The following is a 26,112-nucleotide window of genomic DNA, read 5'->3' as shown; positions in this document are numbered from 1 at the left end:
AAAAGGCTTGAGCTGTGTTCCTATGTTTTGCTTTTTTTGTATAATCTAGCCAAATCTGTTTTCTGGACGTTTGAACACAGCGGAAAATCTGGACATTTTTTTGGGTTTTTGAACGTTCATATCTTATTTAATAATTAAATTATGAAAAAAAAAGAAAACATAGGGACATTGTATTAGTGGCCGTAGATATTCAGGAAAAAAATTATAACTCTACTAGCATTATCCAGGGAGGAAACAGGGGACAACGTTTGTATGGAAAAAAGGGCGGTGTGGACTCCTCTTAAGGATTCGTACAAAAACACCTTATTTGCCTAATTTTGCTCTATTATGATAAGGAACCTTTCGTGCGCGAGACCAACTCGCACTTGGCCGATTTTTTTCATACATTTCTCTTTGAATTTTGCGTCTCTGAGAAAACTGTAATAGGACTAAAAGCGATGAAGGTAATACAAATCATTCTTCAACGATGCACTAATTATTGTGAGTTATTATATGAGTAACCGTTAAAACACCACTTCTTTCGACTATAAAATAAAACTTCCGCATATCTATAATATAAAAATGAGTCGCTGAATGTGTTGCTAAGCGCCAAACTCGAGAACGGTTGGACCGATTTCGCTAATTCTTTTTTTTTAATATTCCTTGAAGAACGAGGATGGTTATTACGGAGAGAAAAATTCTAAAAAAAAAAATTAAATTTCCTGAGAAAGTCTAAAAACAACACTTTTCTATACTCCCATACAAAAGTTAAAGAAACGACTGTTAGGCGATACGAAGTTCGCCGGGTCAGCTAGTTTATAATAAATTTAGACCTTCCGCGCGGCTTCACCCCCGTAAATTAGGAATTTCAAAGACAAAATAGCCCACAAAAATAGCCAATGGGCTATGATCCTTCATGTGATCTACTTTTTATTTATGCCAAGCAACATAAAAATTGCTGGATGGTGCGTGAGATAAGCCCTTTCAAATAATTTTCCCCGTTTTTTCCACATTTTCCTCTGTTTCTTGGCTATGAGCTATCTAACTCTGAAAAGATACTTCAAAATTTCAAATCGGACTAGTAGTTCCTGAGATTAGCGCATTCAAACAAACAAACTATTCAGCTTTATAATATTAGTGTAGATAATAACGCAACCGCATAAAAAATGTCGATAAAAATATCGATACCAAAATCTGCATCACACCACATCACTAGTGCCTTAGTTTGATAGTTCACGGAACATTTTTCGTGTAAATAGGTGATCCCGCTATTTTTGAAATTCACAGTATCGCTGCAATTTTTGTAGGTATTTATAGCACAAGTCAGCATTTTGTTCACAATTTACGGCGTAGTGGCGGCGTAAAACGTGTAAGCCGTGGAGTGACTGACATACGACTGACAATTTGTGCCCATATGGGCAGGATTTGGCGACATGTGACACGCTCTATAGCATATCTCTTACTTCTAAAATCTGTGTCCGGTACGATAGACGCATGTGCGGCTGCAGCATAAGAGTTAACCAAAAAATGTTCTAGTCTCAATGTTCTAAAATAAAAAAAATAACGTCATTTAGATTTGACATTTCTGACTTTACACTATTGCTGTCAAAAGTGTCAAAATCTATTGAAAAATTGTGTGAAAAGCGATCGGGATTTTATCTTTTGGTGTGCCTATTAAAAGTGTAAAATGTCCGCTGAAAATATATTTGCTGTTATAGCGCAAGGCGATCTAAGTGAATTTAAGACTTTACTAGCCAATTACAAGGGAACTGTTAATTTATTTGACGAAAATGGTATGACGGCGCTACAGCACGCTGCTTATAAGGGTAACAAGGATATGGTCCAGTTATTGCTCGACAGGGTACGTGTTTTAACTATTTATAAGCTTTAATAACTTAAAGATGGGTTGTCTTGACATAGAAATGCTAAAGATCTCAATTAGTTTAAGTCATGCAAAATTAATTTGTATAAAGCGTAAATGTTGCACATTGTCCGCTATTTAAAAGGAGCTATTGAATGTATTGAGGTTGATGTCACATTAACCATTGTCTCTACAATGCTAACATGAATTATTATGCATCATAATACTTGTGCACAAATTGCCTGAGCATACCTTATAAGAAAGTTCCAAATCACATTGTTAGATATACAAACTGTAGGTATGCTGATTAAATTTTTAGTACTACAATATTGGTGTATATTTGTACTTTTATCTTTAGAATTAATGCATGTTAGTATTATTGGCTAATAAAAGCAAAAATATAATTGATAAAAGACAAACAACTTGTTGCAGTTGTTATAAAGAAAAATTGTATATTTTCAGGGTGCTGATGTGAACTCAGGTAAACATGAGTACAATTACACTGCCCTACACTTTGGTGCCTTGTCTGGAAACTCTGAGGTGTGCAAGCTGCTCCTCGATGCTGGAGCAAAACCGACTGCCACAAATTCTGTAGGACGTACTGCATCTCAAATGGCTGCATTTGTCGGCAACCATCACACAGTCGCCACAATTAACAACTACATTCCATTCAAAGAAATATCATACTACTCAATACCTCAAGGTCAACAGACGGACCCACATCTGCCCTCGGTCCTTGTAGAACCATTGCATAAATTTGTCCTAGGAGTGAACATTCATCCAGTAAGATTAGCGTTGAACCTTCAACACACCCCTGCATTACTCGAAAATGCAGACAAAGTAAGTAAGGTCCTAGACATGCTTTGTAAAAAGGAAATGACCAGAGGAAGCGATACCAATGAAGTTATGGCATTTAAGTACCACTATCTAGCTTATATCATAAGAGAAATTAATAATATAAGGGACAAACAGAAACCAAACTCAGATAAGGAGGAAAAGAAACATGATATTGTTGAAGTGTTTGCAAAGAAACTCTTGAAACCTGGCAAAGATGGATTCTCGCTGGACCTCATGGATACCTTCCTAAAGGATTGTGTTCGAGAGTTCCCCTACAGAGAATGTACAACATTTCACCAAATGGTCACTTCCCTGACTAGTAAGGATCCCCCACCTGCATTGTCGGTTATAAACTGTACTATCAATGGCCAGAGAGGCTTTGTTGATGCCATACCATACTGCAGTACTTGTGGAGAGGAGAAACCAGCAAAGAAGTGTTCAAAATGTAAATCGGTACAATACTGCGACAGGGAGTGTCAGCGCCTACACTGGTTCGTGCACAAGAAAGCCTGCAACCGAGAGTCCAGCTCTCCCGCAATTATGAACGCTAAACCAAACATAGACGCGGGCGAATTAACCACTGAACTCCAAAATCTTGTCGCCGGATAGAAAAAGTTAATAGTTTTTGTTAATCACAATATAATTTATATTATGTTTATGTTCTATGTATCTACGTCTGATCTATAATGAAAAACACCAGTTATATTCTAAAGTTAATGTGAGTAGTTAAATTTATGGCCTTCTTAACGCTAAGAGATCTATTCCTAAAATTAGGGAAACCTCTAAAAATTGGAACTGGAGTAGCTGACTAACAAGAAGAATGTTTCACTAAAGCCAAACCATGATAAAAAGTTACACTAAATAAACATTAGAGGCTGTGATTTAAAGTAATTCAAGTAAAGAAACATTATTTGGCTACTTTGGTTTCATATTGCACATGTCTATGTTGTGTGTAATTTTAGGAAAAACAACATTATAGGTCAATTAATAAAATGTATGTATGTATATATTATTTGTTTAAAAGAATACAGAAGCATATTTTGTTGTTATCTTTGTACAATATTATGTTGGCAAAACATTGTGAATTCAATTCTTATTTTTTTTTAACGTAGTCCAAAATTGCTTGATTCCTTGCATTCATAAAAATGATGTGTAACAGTATAAAAACTCTGTACTTAATGATAATATTTTTATGACTAAAACTTTATGATATAAACTTGACCATTAGGCATTCCAAGTTAATATCAGGGAATCTTACTTTTAAGCAGGAAGTTTTTATAATTTGTTTTGAATAATAGATGATGTCAAATAATATGATGGTTAATAACTACAAATAATAAAAACTAAGGAAGAGTAACTGTGTCAAAAAAATGTGTCCACAGGTCTACAAAATGTGACCCGAATACATGCATACTTGCATGTATTCGGTACACAATTTTGTGTAAATATAGAAGTGATAATTAATTTCAACGGCTTTATTTCGTAAATTTGAGTGTAGGGTTTTGTTGCTATTGCCATATTTTAGTGTGCGAAAAGGAACCAAATTCAAAACGGTTGAAGTATGGGAGCTATGTTTTTATTATTCGTAGATTAATAATAATAAAAAAAAGATGTCCACAGCCTCCTTTTATGAAAGTTGGATAGAAAATGTTCAATTATGACACTCACTCTAATAATAAGATTCCCTGACTGTATAACACAAGTAAGTACCTTATACATACAATATTATTATGTGTGTCATAAAATATAAAACATGTTAGCTTTGTGAAGATTTTATATGCAGCTACGGCTGTGTTTTGACAAATTTTATTGGCAAAAAGATTTAACTACCTCCACATATTATTGTGTGCTTTCTGTATGTCAGACTATAGTGTCCTGTGGTTGTACATTAATTTAGTGTTCTATATGGTATATAAGAATGTTAATTCACACTTTTCCAATGTATAGTATACAATCTGAATAAATGTGATCAAACAAATTTTATTTTATTTACTGCTGGAGTATGTTTGATTCGATTCAATGCATTGGCTTCTATAGCTCCAACTGAGTATTATTTTACATAATATTATGTAGTTCTTGTGACATAAAATTAACGATTTTTAATTGTACACTTATAAATAACAGTAGGAAGAAAGCAAGAACACATATACATTTTAAATGTATACTTTTCTAACTTCTAGTACGAATCTGCTATAAGTACTTATATATTTTTTTATTTTATTTATTTATTTATTTATTTATTGATACCACAATAAGTATATAATATTAGTAGTACCAATTGATACACAAAAATGAATATACAGTTAACAAAAAACAGTGTTAAAAAGCCCATACCGGGCTTGTGTTATAAAGATTTCGCTACCAATTAAAAAATACTAAGATGACTCACTAGCATTTGAATTTTGAAGAAAAGAAAAAATGTTTTTTGAACCAGCGCCATCTTGTAGTATTCTTTAGTACCTCTATGTCTCGTGCAGGTCGTGCTACGAAAGCTAGAGTAAACTGACGGGAGATGGCGTTATAGACATCTAAAAGAGCAACATCAAAATAGTATTCCCGAGTCGCTTTTATCTTGCGAGTTGCGACTGGCGGATTTTAAAAATTAACCGCTATTTAATTTTTTACTCTAATGTTTTGGTTTCATCCAGCTCCAGCAAAGCCGATAGGAATATCAACGATCTGATCTTGATGAATAAAAAACCGTCACCGTCTGCAAAGAGTTGGATGTTTCAACGTCATTGTATCGACAGATGCCATAGGTAGTCCTTCCATAGCCCAGTTACCCAGTCCACTAGCACCTCACCCCCATAGCCCAGTATCATTTCTAATATCCATTCTCTGCAATAATTATAGTCCTACGCTGGCCGCTGGCTCTCCTTAGTACACCCATAGTGCGGACAGGGAGAGTCGCCGGCTAGTGTCATATAACAAATATTATATTTTTTAATTTTATTAAAAGGACTTCTATATTGACAAATTAAACATACAAAAAACTATTTTTTTTTTAAAAGTAGTAGAGGAATAAGACTTCGCGCTCAAGTCCGACTTGCACTTGGCCGATTTTTTATTAGGCTTGGGTTAAAGTACTAGATGATCCGCGCGGCTTTGCTCGCGTAATTTAGGAATGTCACGGCAACCGTACATTTTTCCGCAAAAAAGAAACCTTTCACATGGTCTATTCTTCATGTGTGCCAAATTACATAAAAATTGCTCCAATAGTTTCTTAAGATAATAAGTAATTTAAATAATTTCCCCCGTTTTTCCACACTTTCCTCTATTTCTTCGCTCCTATTAGTTTTAGCATGATAAAATATAGCCTATAGCCTTCCTCGATAAATGGGCTATCTACTTAATACTGAAAGATTTTTTAAAATCGGACCAGTAGTTCCTGAAATTAGCGCGTTCAAACAAACAAACTAACAAACTCTTCTGCTTTATAATATTAGTAGGTATAGTATTAAGTATGTAGTAAGTATAGATACTTAATATCAAAATGGAGTTCGCCACTGCAAAGAAGCATTTTAGGCTATCTCCTTTATTTTAGGATATTGCGTACCATGCCAATTTTCAAAGTTTATTTGTATTTATAGGATAGGGTTTAACTTTAATAAAAATTAAACAAAAAAGTTATAATATAAAAATATATTTAACGTTAGGAAAATAATGAACTTACTATGAATACTAGGTACAATTATTTATAATTATTTACACGATATTTACAATTTTTTAATTACGAAAACCGAGATTTCGTTATGTAAATTGTCTTCGAATATTAAATTACAAAATGTAGTCTACTCACCAGTACCTAGACCTATCCTCACATTAAAAATGCTTAACTTATTTTATGATCTTCTTATTAATGGTAGGTATCTATTTAGGTAGGTACCTAGGTAGGTAGGTAGGTACTTACTACTGACAATTCATTAATTAATTATTGACAAAATCTTCTAACAATAATTATGATTACATTTAGGTAAGAACTTAATGTTTACAAAATAATATAAATTCGTAGTTTTTAGGTTGTTATAATACACAGCAATAAGTAGGTAATAGGTATGCACATTGCACATATGTGCAATTATTAACAATTTTTAGATCCAATTTTTATTATTTAGATACATATCGTTTATAAGAAGGTTTTATAATAATAATAGGCAATATACTTAGGGTTTACGACGTATTACGATATAAATACCAAAATATTTTACTATTAGAACAATTCAACTCGGTACAATTTAATAACCGACTACTAAAAGGCGGTTTTTACAGTCTATGTAAGGCACTGTATCACATTCCAAAGCGCACGAGGTAGATGGTTTTTACAATTAACGTAAATATTGCATGTTCTTCCCGCCTCTCCTGAAAATTCCATCAGCCCTCCCCAAGAAGAGCACTGATGGTGAAACTCTTTAGTCGTCTGCAGGGAGCTGGCTGGGGAGGAGAGGGGGCTGGGACGGGGAGGGGAGGAACCCAAGAGGGTAGAGAGGGTATCGCCGGGGCCCACATACCCAGGGGATGCATCTGGAGGGGATTAATGTACAATTCCGGTGGATAGAAGGGGGGGTTTTCCGTCGTTATGAGGGGGTTGGGGGATTCTACTAGCGGGGGTGAGCGGGGGGAGGAGGAACGGAGGCTCCCTTCTTCGGAGCAGGAGGACGCTTCGTCGGAGCAGGCGCGCTTCGCCTCGGAGGCTTCGGCCTCGGTGTCGGGCTCCAAGGTTTTCCTTTTGCATTTGGACTGGCCGCACGCCCGGAAGCCCTTGGCGAAAGGGTTGTTGTCGATCTTCAGTTTAGTTATTCTGTCGTTCTGTAAAGATAGAGAAGAATGGTTAGATATATGCGGGGTTCTTTCTATCGTATATACAGGGTGTAACAAAAACAAGTGATAATAATTTAGGGTGTGTACGTGTTCCCTGTAGAGAGTTCACTGTGAAAGTAGCAGCGCTGAAAGACCAAAAATTTTTTTCACTTTTGTATGGGGAAGAAACTCGTGACGCTCGGGCCCTTGCCCATACAAAAGTGAAAAAAAAATGTTGGTCTTTCAGCGCTGCTACTTTCACAATGAAATCTCTACAGGGAACACGTACACACCCTAAAGTATTGTAGAAGCTAGCAAAGGACATCGGTCTAACAATTTTCATTGTTAGTATGAAAGTTTTACAGACTGTATGTACTTAATAACTCTAAAGCAGGTAATTATTAAAACTACGTATTTTCCTTGAAGCATATACATGTTTGTTAAATAAAATCCTTATCTGTGAAGTACATACTTTTATAGATTGTGAATTAGTTGTCTTTAGCCTTGAAGTAACTAACCAATATTTAAGGCGAAATCTCTACAAATTAAGCAATATGCAAATCGGAAAAGCGTCATCTAGCTGAACACTACAAGCTCAATCGTCTCTGATTGAGTCATTACCTACTAACCACTAAATTATTTAATTGATCCAATCACCAGCCCATCACTATTAAGAATCTAACATTTTGTAACAATCAGCAATTCTACTGCTCTACACTAACCTTAAAAATAACATTCGTCCTAAAAAAATCGATTTTAGATTTATTTATACAAGAATCTATAATTCTGAACATTTTGTGTCTAATTTATGATGAAGCTACGAAAAAGATTATTGTATTTTAATCTGGAATGCTTTAAAACCTTTTTACTTTGTTTATTTTGTACAGTCTTTTCCAACCCCGATTATTATGTTTTATTAAATAATAGCCCATAATTTCGTTCCTCAACTCATAAATCTCGCTATCTCCCGACAACATCCGTTTCCGCAAACAACCTACTAATAGGCAGGGATAATTGTCACATGTGCATGGCGACAGGCCAATTAGCATGGCATGGCATGGCATGGCATGTCGCCGAGTGCGCCGGCGCCCGCCGAGTGCGAAATATGATATACGCAGCCTTAATTGTTTGTGTTGTGGTAAATACCAATAAGAACTCCTTAAGTACATATTCTGATACATAAGTGGACATTTTAATAGCTTTTTATACCTAACACACGGAAAATAAACAGAGAAATACAATTTTATGTACGAGGATAGATTAATTGGACGTGAAAAACATGAAGTACGCGTTATGACCTTACAATGAGTATTACAGTATAAAATATTTTGGCATTGCCCAATTAAAATCTTTTGACTGTTTGAAGGAAAATTGTTAAAAATGCCTGATTTGTGACCTACGCAGTCGCTCGCAAAGATTTCTGTTTGCGATTGCAAAAAACAAGCTATTTGTGCGTCGCGTCATGTTTGTTAGCGCTTATCTAAGCCTCCGCAAATAGTGGATACTTGTGAAGGCTCGATAAGGCGGCGCCGGGTGCTGTTTGTCGATAACTCTCCCAAATGTGAGAGCGCTAAAAGCCCGCTATTAGCTCGAGATAGGGGCCTCCTGAAACGCGTCGGTTAATTCGGGCGAAGCGGCGCCGCCCTGGCCCCGCCCTGTCGTGTTTTTGCGCTGTATATTTGCGTACGTCGCCCGTTTTTTACCGGTCTGATGCAAATTCGTCTAGACGGCAACCGCGGTAACCGTATGCCGCATTATACTTTGCCACCTAGTTACGCGGTGCCTTTGCGCTCGCCGTGATCGGCGGAGCGGTTAATGCGCAACGATACGCTTTGTCCGCGATTCCCGGGCTTTGTCCCGCGTCCCGCGAGTCCCGTTAGCCGGACAATCCCGGGATTATCGCCTCGCGCCTGGCTGCGGCCATAGAGACGCCGCCTTAACCTAATTACGCCTGCAGCGACGGCCCCCGTTTGAAGTAGAGTATCGTGTTGATCCGACTTTATGTTAAGTTACATTGTTGCGTGTAATACGGTGTACAATAGCTTCAAATAGCTATAGATTAACAATAACGGATAAAATACATCTGGGGTAGTTAGCCGCCGCTACCAGTGGGGGGTTAACACAATTTTGTGAGGAAATCTTTAATTAATGTTTACCTTTAAAGTCTATTACTCTACAGTACTACATAATAATAATAATAAAGCTTTATTAATTCCACAATGTAAATTAAGTACTTACTACGAACAGTTTTGTAATTATTATTTATCTAGATGTGGACCCCCTCAGGGTAAAAGCCTCCTCCTACAGTTTACAAACTATATAATAATTACAAAGATGCATAATTGATATTGAATCTAAAATTTATCTAAAAGACTAAGGGCCTGTTTCACCACTTTCTGATAAAGTGCCTAATAGGCTATTCACAACTTTTTTGACAGATTCTCCATACTTGATCTGTCAAGTTAATTGGTGGACAGCCTTATCAGGAAGTGGTGAAACAGGCCCTAAAAATAATATATCAAAAGGGCTATAATTTGTACCTAATTATAGAGACTTAGGGCATGTTTCATCACTTCCGGATAAAGTGCCAGATAGGCTATCCACAACTTATTTGACAGATTCTCCATACTCTATCTGTCAAGTTAAGTGGTGGATAGCCTATCCGACACCTATCAGGAAGTGGTAAAACAGGCCCTAAGTATAAGAAAACCTAATTATTTTAACCCATAAGTATTACCTTTTATTTCCTCTAAAGTCACGAAATTACTTTTTTACCCCACCTAGCTCGTTACAACTATTTACTATTACTTATCCCCATGTCAGTTTGTGAGTCACTTGACACGTCCCAAACAACAGGACAGACAAACAAACACCGTGACTTTGCCGTTTTCTTACACACTCCATTCGTCTAGACGACTGTTGATACTCGTAGTGAATCACGACCAAACATTGTAAAAAGTGACGAATATTTTAGCACATGCTTTTAAAGTTTTAAGTAGATAATTGGCTAGTCTCAAATATTTTAAGATAAAAAAAGAGTCTTAAAAGACATAAAATTTGTACAGATTTTCTTATAACCAGTACCTAAATGCTATTTTTGGATTTTTGGTGTGTAATGTATAAGCCTAATAAGATTTTCCAAAAAAAATATGGATTAAATTGAAATTAAAAAATACTAGGCAAAAAACTATTATAGACACTCACGATTAATAATAATTCAGATTCAAGTAAATTAACTATTTCTGAAAAGACAATTTTGACAAGGCAAGCAGTTTAACATTTAGTTAAATATTTGTTTCATTAATCATCACACAATTATTTAAAAGAATGCGAAGTTAACCGCCGGCTGACCAGAGTGGCCAAATTATCTGTTTTTTGTTAACCCTGTAATGGCGGTGGCGCCCGCCGGGACAAAAACTCACAAGTGCGAAACGCATGAGTTTCGACGAAATTAGTGCTGTTTTCTCAGTAGTGTGACGTCACACTAACGGTCATTTCACTATTTGGTAGTAGACAATCTTATAAAATTCTCGTGTCACAATGTTAGGCCGCGTACTCCTCCGAAACGGCTTTACTGATTTTAACCAAATTTTATATGCATATTCAGTGGGTCTGAGAATCGGCTACTGGGTACTTATTATATTGATAAGTGCATTTGTTGAATAAATAATAGTAAATTATTACAACTCGAGACTGACGGCGACCATTGTGCGACGGGATAGCGATGGACGTTGCCATGGTGACTTCAATAAAATAATACGGGTGAATATTTATATAGCAAAGAAACGTTTGCCGGGACAGCTACTATAACTATAAAAATCGTAGTCAGGAAATGTTCTAGCACTGCAAGCTAATATTTGTTGTTTTTTACACTATTAAGTAATTTAAATAGTGAACATAAGAATGTTATAAAATTTCAAGGCAAGTTTTAAAATATTAAGATAGTTCTCCTGTTTATGCTACTTCGCTTGATTTCGCTCAAAATATAAATTACTACTCTTTTGCTTGTAAGCTCTATCAGAAGACTAGAAGGATGGAGCGTAATGTCGCTCACTTGCAGCAGAGGAAAAATGTACATGTGCATGTCTGGTCATCTAAAATAGAAATAAAAATGAATCCAAATATCCCTTGGTCACGACTCACGACATCACGCGTAAACGGCTGGCCCGATTTTGCTGAAATTTGGTATCGAAATACTTTGAGTCTCGGGAAAGGACAAGGGATACATACAATATTTTTTTATGATTTTCGCATAAACTATTCAATTTATGTATTTTGATGGGTATAAAGATACTTTGAGTCTCGGGAAAGGACAAGGGATACTTTTTGTCCCGGAAAATGTACGGTTCCCGCACAATAAACTTTTATGATTTTCGCTTAAACTATTTAATCTATTTTGATGTTTGGCATGGAGATACTAATTTTAATCTATTTTTTCTTAATTCGAGTTAAATAATCATCGTTAAGACAGGACAACGTCTGTCGGGTCAGGTAGTGCATAATGACTTAATAAGCATAGAATGAGTGATGACTGATGATATGGTAATTTGATATGGTAATATATGCCATATTTACCTGATAAGCAGTGACAGCGATGAACTCAGTCTCTGGGAAGGAGAAGGCAGCGTGCGGCGCGCCCCACGCCAGCGCGGCAGCATCACGCGCTCGCACTACCAGCACTCGGGGGCGGTACTTGTGCATGGACGTCAGGACCATCTGGAAATAAAGGAGGTATTAATAAGGTACTAGAGATAGGCAGTATACTGCTGGATTGATCAGAACTAAGACAGGAGCAGTATGTTGGAAAATATTCAAATAAACGAAAGCGCGGTTCTAAAATGTATTTTAAGGAGCTACGCTGCTTACGAATCCATACAAATATTGTATACGAAAATGTCTCTAATATTTTTGTCTATCTGTCTGTCTCTCTGTCTGTTGCATCTTCAAGCACTGCTGCTTTTGATTTGATGATATAATATTGTTGACTTTCGACCCTGGACAGGATATTAGATAATGGATAGTTTTAACTTTTAAGCCCGTATCAAAGTTGCGAGTAAAATATATTTCCTAATCAAACGCAGAAAAGCTTAGCCCAGCTTTTAACGCCAAACACTACAGCTTTCAAGCACAAAATTTTCCCATAATCCCAAACACTTGAGGTTTGACATAGCAGCGCTACCTGCCGGCGCCGCCCGCACTTGAGCAAGGGTTTCTGTTTTCAATTGTAACCACTTTTTTATATTTTTTTCACCCCTCTCGACTACTGGCGTTGTAAAGTGATATGTTTTTATGACTTTTATTAACTTGTCTACATTCAAGGAATCAGACATTTTTATTTTGTAGACAAATCATTAATTAACCCTAAAACGGTACGTGAAATACAGCTGACAAGTCTAAGAGCGTGGGCTCAGTAAAAAAATAATAAGCTGAAAAAAATTAATATCATTTGGTATGTCTCATCAAGTATGGGTGAAATAAAAAAAATGTTTTTTTTTATAAAAAAAAATATGTATAATATCTCACGGAAATATCATAGACGTTTAACACGGAGATTGACGGAGCAGCAGTTTCATCGAATGCCGTGCCTCGTCCATCAAACTGAGGCGTGCTCGATCAAACACGATTGAAACATCGATAAAATACCAGTCCGTCACTAGTTTTCGCATACAATCATAGTCAGTTTGTGTCATGGTTCCATTATAAAACCGAATTTAACTTAAGTTTAAAGTTTAAACTAAGCATAAGAAATGCCTTTTGTGTCAAATGCTTCAATGTAGTAATTTTAGTTGGTCTAAACTCCAGTCAATCCATTGCAGCTCATTTTTTCAAACTAAATATTTAAAAATAATCAGATGTGAGTTTATAATGTATGTATGGTAAATATGCTGCATGCTCATAAATAATGGGCTTAAGAACTATAATTTATAGCAGTGATTATATCACTTAAAATGGTATTTGATTGTTTTATAGTCATTAAAACAATTTATTTTGATATTTCGAATCGTTATCACACAATACACTTTTAATGGTATTATAATTATTTTCCAGTAAATAAATTAATTGAGCCGCATAAAATTATACTAATTTTACACCCCTTTCATTATTATAATCTGAAATTTCTCAAAAACACGATTATAATATGCATTATAATAGTATGCAATTAGGTAAGCTGCGTTTTAATTGAAAAATAGCTTAATTAATTTAGGGGTCGTTTTTGTCGGATCGGTCTCATTAGGTAGTCTCTCATCAGATAAGGCGGTTGAGGGTTAGTCGCGGCGACATGTCGCATGCTCTACATTTGTCGGTTGACATCCGTCGCTTTTTTCGAAGCCTTCCGATTTCATGTTCCGATAATATTTAATGTGTCGAACATGGGTTTTTGCGTTCGCTTTTTGTGTGGGTATTGTTTTTTATGCACTATAGATGCTCAAAATATTTCACGGTAAAAAATTGGGTATTATAATGCGGCATTACATGCCTTACAAGGCGTGTAATTTGTCTAGAAAAGCATAAAAAAATTAGAAAACATAAATTAAAATAATTTTAAGGGATATCTAAGTACCTATGCTCATAAACTTTCGAATATTAAACAAAATTGCTACTTATTCTACAAAATATCGCATTTCATGAACTGAAATTACTAAAATAAGATTCAATAATAAAGAATTTTAAGTGAAATACCATCGTAATTACACGCTCAGATTGTTTCGGTACTTTTATACCTCCGTCTCTAATAATCTCAAACATGAAACGTTTACCGAAAAATCCGTTCTGTAATTAGCTCCATCTTACACAAATCCTTTGACGTATCGTAAACAATACAATACAATGGGATACGATACAATACAATTCAATACAGGTGGCGAAACCTCAAGTGCGCAAGCGATGCGTATATTTCCGTCTGACTTGTCAAGCCCGGTAGCTTTGACTACAAACACGCCGACAAAAAAACAATGTTTTACCGACAAAAAGTGATAAACATTATAGTACCCGTGTGACTACAATTTTGTCCGCTATTCGGGGTGGAAAAAAAGTTTAGTATTTAGGTGAGGTAATTTTTACCCCGTCTGCATTGGGGGGTTAAGATTTTTCAATCCATACTATTATAAATGCGAAAGTTTGTCTGTCCGTCCGTCTGTTACCTATTCACGCCCAAAGTTTATTCGATTTTGTTGAAATTTTGTATGGGAATACTTTGGGTCCCGGGAAAGGACATAGGATACTATTCATTAAATATGCTAGTAAAATACATTTGAGTAACTTTATGATGAAATTGTCCATGTTAAAAATGTCGATATTTTACCTACCGTTATACCTAGTATTCCGCAGAGCTAGTAAGATCTATTTAATAAATAATATCCAAATAAACAGATGTTTTTTATTGCAGGTTCAAGGTCTAAACATATTATTTCCCATTGGGACTTTTAGAATATATTATGTACTTTCTTGTCTCTATTCTTTAAAATCTTCTCAACTGCGTGTAGCGAGTCCTTTATGAGACACTCATAATATGAGAGTGTATTGATAGGCCTAAACAAATATTTACTGCGGTCAACAATCGTGAAATCTTTCGCGACTCACGCAGGTGACGATCAATGTAAAACCAAACTTGATCCAATCAAATAAAGCACATTTTCCATCGCCAACTAAAGCTGCGAAGCTCAAAAGTCTGTTTGTTTTGGCAATTTATACTTTTTTATTATGGGGCTAAAGTTCAAAATGTAACAATGTCTGTCGGAGGGCAGAGGTAGGCGTTGCCTCTGTAGTTGTGAAGTCACGATTCTTAAGGCATTTCGACTCCATGTTCTTTTGTATGTTTTCTTTTCGATTCAGACGTAACTTTCTTTTTTTTAAACTATTTAATATTGGACTGCGTCTGGCGCCACGTGCCTTCGAATGTTTCGATTAATAAAAAACAAGTAATTAAACAATGTGTTTAGATTCATATTTTATATCCTGTGGGCTTATAAACAATTAATACATGACAGCATTCTTGTTATCAAAAGAGAATTATATATATGATGACATGACTATTGACATTCGATGACGAATACGTAGTTGTCATTATTCGTGCTAGCACTATTGTAAGTTAATGTTACATTTTACGCGACGTAAATTTCATTTAAGCTTATATCTACGACGCTACGCCCGCGTCGTAGAGGGCTCTACGAAATTATTAATATTTATTTTATGCATTATATTAATTTTACAAGTCTGCTTTGTTTGTTTTCTATCATTTTTATAACTGTAGTAAATTTCATCTGCATTTACATCCTTTGCAAAACTGTATCATTTTACTCCATTCAGATCAAAGCACAATATACAGCATACACGAAAAAAAATACCTTAATTTCTTTTAACGCGGTCAAGTAACTATTCGATTCTTGAATTATAAAATTAAAAAGAATAATGAAATCATTATATTTAATCATTCTTTTTCATATTTACTGTAAATTATAATCAAATTACCTTTACATAAATACTATTGTTTAAACAATAAAAAAATACTTACATGTCCCTGCGCATCCATGGTATTATTCGTGAGTTTGAGCTTGCTGAACGACACGGGGTTTGCCGTCCAGTGATGACCAGGGGCTGGCGAGTCGGGGTGCAGCATCAGCCGTCTCGGAGACTGGGGCTCCGCGCCACCCGCAGCCGCCCAAGCACCACCCGCCCAGCGCCACCGCCGCCGTCCTACCAGAGCCAGTTCGAGCAGCACGCAGTACTCCTCCCGAGGGTCCAGCCCTCCCAGTGACATGCGGAGAGACGGGAACATACGTCTGAGGAGAGAAAGTAGTGTTATTGATGGCAAACAGGGTGTTGTAGGAAGATCATATAAAAGTGTTTTTATGGATCGTGAGTGATGACCTTTAAATTTAGAAATAACACAGCCGAATTTCATGTATTATCCCATATATTTTGTCTGCGATGAAACCTATATTAGATATTCTTTCTCGGGACTAAAATTCATCTAAAAATATTCAGAAGCTAAGGCGTGGAAAGGCGACATTAAACAGATTTTTTTTCTTTTAATAATATTAGAATTGATTAGAGTCCTAGTGCCACGTATTGTCAAGATCTTTACGTAACATAATATTATGTTAGTACAGTATCGTTGCTACTGGTTTTTAATCAAAGATTAATGCATAGGAGCTATTTGTAGTATTGAGTAACAATAAAAAATGAATGTTTGTCCGTACAAAGTGGGGGCCGGAGTAATGGATACGATAGTGGACAATAGTTTTAACGTGATTATAAAACGCGATACCACTGATCAATGGGCCGCTTTTGACACCCGCGGCCCCGCACACACTATAGATAAGGCGAAATGAAGAATGTAACACAAAGACCAGAGCCCACTGTTGACCGAGGCAAATATTTTGGAGAATGTGACACAAAGACTAAAAACCACTTGCGCAATGGTAAAATTTTGCGATGGGTTACACATCGTTACACCTAAAAAGCAAGAGAACTGTGATTTCCAAATTAAATGCAAAAAATTGATGGTGTGTTTTTTAAATCCGATTTTTTTATAGCTCACACGAAAGATATAAATTGGCAGCCAAGACAATTATTTGACCATAGATTGTAAATTGTAATTAACTACAAAATTTGTATTTGATTAGTTCTATAGTTTTTAACATAAGTATTGCATGTCTAAAGTATGTCTTTAACTGCTCGTTCATTGGTATAGAACCAATAAAACCAAATACCAAGTCCCTAATATTTATAAACTCAATCATCTGTAGTATCACAAATTACCGAGTTTTAACTACACGCTGTGACAAATCCCCAAGCTTTAAAATACTTTTAATCTATAGTGTGCGGTGTCCTGGCGGTGGCGCCAGTTATCTGCGAGACCGCGGCCGCCGGCGGCGCGGAGATAGCGGCGGCTACCGACTGTGCTAAATGTATGTACGTGTGGGCCTACTCATTTGTACCTCTTAAACTATACCGCAAGTCAGAGGGAGAGGGGTATTTGATAGTATACCGCCTCTTGAAGACTGATCAAAGGATATTTAGGAAATTTTGGTAGTATATTATTATTTATAGATACTTTTTCTTATAAAAATAACGGCGAGCTATCGAGTGCGCTAAATATATGTACGTGTGAGCTTACTCATTTGTTCCTCCTTAAACCGCAAGTAAGAGGGAAAGGGGTATTTCATAGTATCCGCCTCTCAAAGACTTTTCTTCAAAGAAGATCATTTGCGTTAATATTTGGAAAAAATATTTTAAATCTTGAAAGTATAATTTCCATGAATAACTCTGTAGTTTTTATTACATTTCCTAGGACAAGGACAGGAGGTTAAGTTTCTATCTGTTTAAAACTGTTTTTCGCAAAAGTAGGCTAGATTCTAGCCGTAGACAGTCGTAGGCGTAACGTACCTAGCGCGTTGATGTCTTTTGTTAGGTAACATCGTTGTTACAAAATACGAATTTCAGACGTATAATTGTAAGTTGCTACGATCGAAACTGGATGCCAATTCCAGATAAAGCGAAGGTAAATTTTGGGACTTTTTTTTATGAAATAAGGGGGCAAACGAGCAAACGGGTCAACTTATGGAAAGCAACTGCCGTCGCCCATGGACACTCGCAGCATCAGAAGAGCTGCAGGTGCGTTGCCGGCCTTTTAAGAGGGAATAGGGTAATTATAGGTGAGGGTAGGGATGGGAAGGGAAGGGAATAGGGAAGGGTAGGGAAGGGTAGGGAAGGGTAGGGAAGGGAATAGGGTAGGGGATTGGGCCCCCGGTAAACTCACTCACTCGGCGAAACACGGCGCAAGCGCTGTTTCACGCCGGTTTTCTGTGAGAACGTGGTATTTCTCCGGTCGAGCCAGCCATTCGTGCCGAAGCATGGCTCTCCCACGTCTAAAGGACTATCCTGTTTAGGCTATTTCGAATCTTAGCTAGTTGAAACCAAGGGGCTCAAATAGGGGATGAAAGTTTGTATATAAATAATAAACAAAAACATTTGTTTTTTTCCTAACACCACTCAAATTATTCTCCGAGCGATTTTCGAAACGGCTGGTGTGCAGACATTCTGTACAAAATTCATTCTAATTTTTTTTTAAAACACCACCCATGAGTCACGCTGCGGTGACATCAATAGCATCCGTAATTATTCCATTAGCCGATAGATTTTAATTGTATCGGAATTCGTCGGGCGATCACTCATAACCGTTATCAGGGCCGGCGCTAATGCAGGGGGCGATAAGGCGCGGGGCCCACAATTAACGGCCTCGAATTATATCCCCGTTTACACTTTACGAGCGGACTACCGCCTTACACGTAACGTTAGCAACACAGATTTGTAGCAGGCAGAAAAATTAAAAAGAAAATAAGAATTAAGAGTAGCAAGAAACCCTGACCATACTTGACGAAAAATATCTAAGCATGGTAACATTTTTGGCCACGCTATTCTTCGCGTTTATATTTTAAAGCCTAAAAGATTGTAGTTAGAAAATGCTAACGTGGGAGAGCCATGCTTCGGCACGAATGGGTCGGCCCGACCGGAGAAATACCAAGTTCTCACAGAAAACCGGCGTGAACAAGCGCTTGCGCTGTGTTTCGCCGAGTGAGTGAGTTTACCGGATGCCCAATCCCCTACCCTATACAAGGGAAGGGAATAGGGGAGGGTAGGTAAGGACCTACCCTCCCCTATTCCCTTCCCTTACCTACCCTCCCCTATTATTCCCTCTTGTAAGGCCGGCAACGCTCCTGCAGCTCTTCTGATGATGCGAGTGTCCATGGGCGACGGAAGTTGCTTTCCATCAGGTGACATGTTTGCTCGTTTGCCCCCTTATTTCATTAAAAAAAATGCTTATATTTAAGAACCGCCACTGATTAAGGCTGTAACATATTTTTAGAATATTTGTAATTGTTATAATAGAAAGTACATATATCTACACAATACAATAATTAATAAAAAAACGAAATTGATATAAAATGCATACGTTAAACTAATATTGAATGAAATAAATTAATATCTAATTATGATATCGATTGTTAACAATATTGATGAATATTTAAATATGTTCACGAGGTGTCTAATTAGTATTTTATCGAATAAATTCAGCTGCGAAATAATATAAAGTAAATTATTGTGGTTGTCAGCTTACATTACACTTAGTAATTATACTGTACAACACCTGCCAATAAGCTGTAGGAATAAGGTAAATAAATAGACAGACAGAAAGACAATTAATTATAAATTATTAATCTAATATAAAAAAATGCAAAAACTTGAGATATAGTTCCAGTCTAAATTCAAATTAATTAATTTAAACTTTAAAAACTTACATCTACATACATTTTATTCTTAAATAGAAATACTTCGGACATCGTACATTTTACCGTCACAGAAAGCCTTTACCATTCTCTGAATTTAACCCATAAATCCCTAAGCGGCAGCCGGCTGCCGCCATTTAAAAAGATAGTGTGTCTGCAATTCCCTGTGGAGGTGTTAATTATAATAGTTGTGCAATTTTTTTTGGTAATCGACAAATTGTTTTCCGAGCCTATTCATACAAATAAACATTTCAAGACGTGAGTAGAAAAATAAGGTAAGAAACATGAAAAAACTTCCCGTTTTTTTGTATATATGGAAGCGCCGGTCCGAAAAAATTATTTGAAATAGAGAAAGTATGTATTATATAATGTGTAGCCAGATACATTAGCTGGGTTATAAAGTAGATAAATTACAAGTTTTATTAAAATAATTAGGGAAAAATTAGTTATTGTCAATATGTTACGAAATGTTACTTGTTCGATTCTTCCACTCACGTCTTCAATTTTATTTGGTTTTGTAAAAAAATCGAAATTTTTTATTCGAAATATTAATACAAGATTCTTATTCCCCCAAATACCATGTAACATTCCATCGTACAAACTTTTATTATGCAAAGCTTCAAAACATTTTCTTGCGCATCGCTTGATACTCTTATCTGGGTGCCGTCTGTACCGGCTACCGTCGCCTATCAGTCGTCGCCGACAAAGGTGACGAGGACAATTTATGCGCCTACCTTGAAAGCCTACCGCGGATAGATACGGTGTAAGTGCCTGATAAACTTAGGGCTGGGTTTGTGCTAATTTTTTGCTATTGACGCTAAAATATTGAGGTTTTGTAGGTTTTTTTTGACTGGATTTATTGATTGGTTTCGATTTTTAACCGACTTCCAAAAAGGAGGAGGTTATAATTATGTTCGGCTGTGTTTTTTTTATGACGGAAGTTATTCTAAGCTTGGCTCAGAAACTAGGCAGTGGCAGTTTCAGGGCAGGGCAGTGTGTATAAATAATCCTATTTAACGTCTAACAGAAGACCGTAAATATAATATAAAAAGTATCATAAAGTAAGCAATTAAAATGTCGAATAATGATACAAATGGGCGAATCATTTTAAACATTTTATGAAAATATAAAAGCTTATCAAAAAATGCAACTAAAAGTGAAGTAACTATATACCTACTATCAATTGCTTACTTACAACTTAGAAATTATTACAGTAGCTATAGAGCTGCACTATGCAAAGAAGTTTTCTCCTCATAAAAACTAGTAATATAGGTAATCTAGCATAGTGCTAGCCCTAGTATTTATCATCCCCAATAGGTATTAAAATGCAATTACTTTATTATTGATACTCCTAAGTACTGGACGTATATTATATACATTTACTTATCTAAATCGCGGTTTAAATGCTTCGGACAGCCGCGGAATTACAGGGCATTTACTTTTATGACTTTTACATTTATCCACTAACGAGACTTTATGAGAATTGTCAATGGCGTGAAATCATAATTAAAAAGCTTTTATTACTCTTTAAATTCGTACCCAAATTCGCCAACTTATTACCTGACTCAGATCTGGATTAAACGTAAACTGCGCTAAATCTCCTATCTCTCTCTTGACTCTTCTTTTGCAATAATAAAAGATATATTCAATAAGATGTTAACACCCGGCTTAATTGAACAAAGGTTCGTGAATTAGGACAAAGGACTTAACATAGAGTGCTAAGGTATATGCACTGGCAAAAGCCAAATTTTCTAAGTTGGATTACTTTATTAGGTACTTAAATGACATTCTAATATTACATAAGTATACCTTTCAAATTGGTAGCAATAGTAATAAACTCCAAAACTGGATCTTTCTCTACCACTCATACCAGTTTTTGGTTTAAGTTTTGTTAAATACTACTACGGTTTAACTTTTTCTTCCATTTTTTTTTTAAATGAAAAAAGGGGGCAAACGAGCAAACGGGTCACCTGATGGAAAGCAACTTCCGTCGCCCATGGACACTCGCAGCATCAGGAGAGCTGCAGGTGCGTTGCCGGCCTTTTAAGAGGGAATAGGGTAATAGGCGAGTAGGGATGGAAAGGGAACGGAATAAGGGAGGGTAGGGAAGGGAATAGGGTAGGGGATTGGGCCTCCGGTAAACTCACTCACTCGGCGAAACACAGCGCAAGCGCTGTTTCACGCCGGTTTTCTGTGAGGACGTGGTATTTCTCCGGTCGAGCCGGCCCATTCGTGCCGAAGCATGGCTCTCCCACGTCAAAAATAAATTCCATACTTCTTCCACGGTATCTAATAATATTAATTCTGCTACTTCATCATAAAAAGTACCACGCTGCGACCAAGTAGCAAGTGACACACTTATTTATACATATTGATCGTGTTTAGGTGTAGTTTTAAATGTCAATACTGGTTTTCGATTTTTACTATTCCCCGAACCTGCGTCGTAAATAACCCCAGATTAATAGGATGTAAACGACAAAAATAGGTAAATTAGTTTGACGAGAGACAATAAAAGTAAATTATTGTATCATATTACGTCTGTCACACGAATTCATTTTTATAATTTTTAATGTGTATGCAAATTGCGGATCATAAAACGACGAGAGCTACTTACACAGGTTTCGAACAAAATGAATGAGTTGCTTAAGAGTCCCGAAAAAAATTTTAGAATGTGTCAGGGCTCAAAAGGTCAAGAAATCGAATTCAAATAATGAATTTCTCAATTGAATGAAGGCCGGTAGCGAAACGAGGAACGAACGAGTGGCTGAAGTCCTGAAAGATTCTCTTAACCTTTCGAACTCGGATATACCGCGTTATATTGCTTTCAAAGCGCAGAGCGGATTAGATCTATATGGTTGATGTTACAAATCCATACTAATATTATAAATGCGAAAGTGTATCTGTCTGTCTGTTTATCTTTTACCTCTTCACGCCCAAACCGCTAAACTGATTTTGCTGAAATTCGGTATAGAGATACTTTGATTCCCGGGAAAGGACATAGGATACTTTTTATCCCGGAAGAATGTACGGTTCCCACGCGATAAACGAATTTTGGCACAACGGAGTTGCGAGCGTCGTCTAGTTTGTTTATAAAAACGTTACGATGCTGGCTGTTACGAATAAAACACAATGGGACCACCGGCCAGGCCAGGTTAAGAGGCCATAAACTCGTAACAACCTGCCAATTGTACGGAGGCGCTAACAGGAACCGCGCTGATCGCATCCGCACTCGAAACACCATCGTGCGACATCCGCCACTCGACAGGAATTCGCACCAGAATTGGACCCTTGACGGGATTTTCATGCGGCAAAATATTGACGGTGTACGGACAGGATGTTTATGAAATATTGACATGACGCGTTAAAATATTGACATGAGTGTCCAATTTGACGGGTTTTTTTTTAGATATTGTCACTTTATGCGTACTGTCTAAATTGGCCCATGGGCCACCGGCCAATACAAGCATGTTCTATGATTGCTCGTGAATCGTGATTGAAGCCGATTACGTTTTGCAACGATGACAAACATGGTTCGCTATTGTGGCCGCACGCGGAGATGAGCCCTTATAGAACAGAAGGTTAATAATCGGTAATCATAATAGTCGCCCAAGTGCGAGTCGGACTCGCGCACGAACGGTTCCGTACTGTTATAGAGCAAAAATAAGCCAAAAATTGTGTTTTTTGTATGGGAGCCCCCCTTAAAATGTTATTTTATTTTAATGTTATTATTAATTATTAAAGTACACATATAATTTAGGCTTTTGTGAAAATTTCAAGTGCCTACCTGTTGCCATTATTGATAACGAGCAAGAAAGGAAAAAATCACGTTAGTTGTATGGAAGCCCCCCTTAAATATTAATTTTATTTTGTTTTTAGTATTTGTTGTTATAGCGGCAACAGATATACATAATTTGTGAAAATTTTATAAGTCTAGCTGTAGCAGTTCTTGAGATACAGCCTGGTAACAGACAGACGGACAGACAACGAAGAAAAAGGGTTTCGTTTTTACCCTTTGGGTACAGAACCCTAAAAAGGAACGTCAAAGACTATCAATATAATTCAAATTACTAGTTGCACGGGGATCAAATTTCAAGACGGTATTTCCTCAAACTTTTAAAGTTGAGGAAATAGCGGCTCCGTCTGGAAAGACTACACTGCTAAAAACTTGCATAGACCAACATTTGTAATACATCCGGCACTAAAACAAAGAGTTCTTCTAGCTACTGTTTATACTAACGACACTAACCTACCCCACAATAAATTATCTTTACAGCAATTTAATGACTGCTTTATCGTCAAGTTCAATGTTACTGCTTTACCATCACTCGCACAGACCATCTTTGTGCTTACATCTGTCATCTCAAGAGGCTTTAGAGATCAAGGCTAAATAAACAGAAAGAACTCCGTTTGAACGTTAAGTTACTGTCATTACACTGAGACATCTTGTGGTATCAGTGTGGTATAGACACATATACAAAGGTGTTAGGTATATTGTATATAAGAAATATAATATGTTTTGTCTTGTTCTTCCTGAGTTGCAAACATTACATTTGACGGAAGAAATAAGACCACAGATAACTTAGCCAATATTTTTCATCACAAGCTTTTTATGAGAGTGCTCAATTCGTTGGCATAACCTTATTACATTTACACAATTTTTTTTTTTTTTACTTTTTTGATTTTTTTGAAATTTGAATTGAAGAATAACTTAAGCTTTTAGCTTATGTGGTCACATAGGCTAAAAGCGGCTCTACCAATTATCACCAGGTTGAGAAGTCCGGTTTTTTCCCCGCCCAGATGTCTAAAACCTTCGGGGTAAAAAACCGGGACACCTGGATGTGTCAAAATGTTCACCAGTGCCCGTGAGAACCATGGAGTGTTTGCTGATTATCGCCACAATGTTAGGTATAATATTGACATGGGGTTAATCATAATTGCAGTGTAGGGTTAAGAATTAAGATGCCATATGGTCAAAAGTCATACTCCATATAATAGTAATTATTAGTACTCCATATAATAGTAATTATTAGTACTCCATATAATAGTAATTATTAGTACTTGTGTACAAAGTATGTCTTTCTTTAGAAGCGTCATATAAAAGAAGGTGAAGCCAAACGAGCGCAATTTGTGAGTCGTGAGTCGCAGAATTTCGGTCGCGCATATATCTTTTCATACAAATCATGACTCACAAAATTACGCTCGTGTGAATCAAACAGGACTTTTGTATGAAACTGAATGCAGCAGAATTTCTGCCAGCCGAAATTCTGCGACTCACAACCCACAAATCACGCTCGTTTGGCTTCAGCCATACAGGAGAAATTGAGTAGGTAGTTAGACAATTGCTTGACAACATTTTTGGACTAAAGAGTAGTAATTGCCAAATTTGACATTTTCTTTAATTTTTGGCAAAATTTTTAATTTTGCCAAAAATTAAAGAAAATGTCAAACACCTACTTAGGCTAATTAATAAATTTACATAAGCAATAAAATTAATGTCAAATTACTAACAACTGCTATTCGAATAAAAACCACTGAACTAATACACAAACTGCACACTCGAGGTAGGAATGCATAAGAATTAAAGTAACAAAACAAATAAACCAATTTGGGACGGTAAAAAAGGCCGGCCCTCAACCCTGTATTAGCATATTGATGGGACCTATCTGTCCCTTTGTTTAGAATCAGCGACGCAACAGTCAATCATACGATCGCGACAGAAAGTTTATATTTTTTGCCAGCTACCCGCAGGTGGCAAAAAAACTACCGTAAATTTCGAAAACGCAATTAAGCGTAGAATAAATTAAAATTACTTTTTAGATAATTTTAATAGATGTTCGAGTTTTATGTCGTCGTTTTCGAGTGCAATTAAAGTTGTTGATAAGGTTTTTTTGAAGTTTTGCGCTAGACCTAAGTGTTGAGGCCGTGGGTCTAAAATATCCAGGGGCTGTAGCCAAAGTCCCTTTCGTTAAAAACGATGACGAAATTCGTTATCAAAATGTATGCGGTTTGACATATTATGTCAAATCCCATACATTTTGATAAGGAATGAGATTTGACATAATATGTCAAACCGCATACATTTTGATAACGAATTTCGTCATCGTTTTTAACGAAAGATACTTTGTCTAAGGGGGCAGTACATGTTACTTTTCTTTTTTTTATGAAATAAGGGGGCAAACGAGCAAACGGGTCACGTGATGGAAAGCAACTTCCGTCGCCCATGGACAATCGCAGCATCAGAAGAGCTGCAAGTGCGTTGCCGACCGTTTAAGAGGGAATAGGGTAATAGGGGAGGGTAGGGAAGGGAAGGGAAGGGAATAGTTGAGGGTAGGGAAGGGAATAGGGTAG

The 26,112-nt window shown here is 36.6% G+C and overlaps 2 protein-coding genes across 2 annotated transcripts in view; one reads left to right on the top strand and one right to left on the bottom strand.

Annotated features, from left to right (window-relative positions):
* Positions 1 to 1,611: 1,611 nt before the first annotated feature.
* Positions 1,612 to 3,710, top strand: LOC121731927 (ankyrin repeat and MYND domain-containing protein 2). Its single transcript, XM_042121626.1, has 2 exons — positions 1,612 to 1,840; positions 2,303 to 3,710. Exons 1-2 carry the CDS (start codon positions 1,667 to 1,669, stop codon positions 3,284 to 3,286), a joined length of 1,158 nt encoding a protein of 385 aa, XP_041977560.1. The 5' UTR covers positions 1,612 to 1,666; the 3' UTR covers positions 3,287 to 3,710.
* A 3,338-nt stretch (positions 3,711 to 7,048) lies between these two features.
* The window catches only part of LOC121731787 (T-box transcription factor mls-1-like), a 40,859-nt gene continuing 21,795 nt past the window's right edge, over positions 7,049 to 26,112 (bottom strand). The window contains exons 3-5 of the mRNA XM_042121413.1: positions 15,987 to 16,254; positions 12,050 to 12,190; positions 7,049 to 7,483 (exon numbers count right to left, since the gene is read on the bottom strand). Of these exons, the coding sequence (XP_041977347.1) occupies positions 7,049 to 7,483; positions 12,050 to 12,190; positions 15,987 to 16,254 (844 nt within the window). The remainder of the gene's footprint in view (positions 7,484 to 12,049; positions 12,191 to 15,986; positions 16,255 to 26,112) is intronic.

The sequence above is a fragment of the Aricia agestis genome, chromosome 11 (assembly GCF_905147365.1).
Source record: "Aricia agestis chromosome 11, ilAriAges1.1, whole genome shotgun sequence".
Taxonomy (NCBI): Eukaryota; Metazoa; Arthropoda; class Insecta; order Lepidoptera; family Lycaenidae; genus Aricia; species Aricia agestis.
The sequence above is the reverse complement of the archived record's forward strand: the minus strand, read 5'-3'. Positions and strand labels throughout refer to the sequence as shown.

Bases quoted from the DNA above. Each gene is read 5' to 3' on its own strand.
- LOC121731927 (XM_042121626.1), top strand. From the start codon at position 1,667: ATGTCCGCTGAAAATATATTTGCTGTTATAGCGCAAGGCGATCTAAGT. The intron at 1,841-2,302 runs GTACGTGTTTTA...GTATATTTTCAG, and splicing joins TCCAGTTATTGCTCGACAGG to GGTGCTGATGTGAACTCAGG.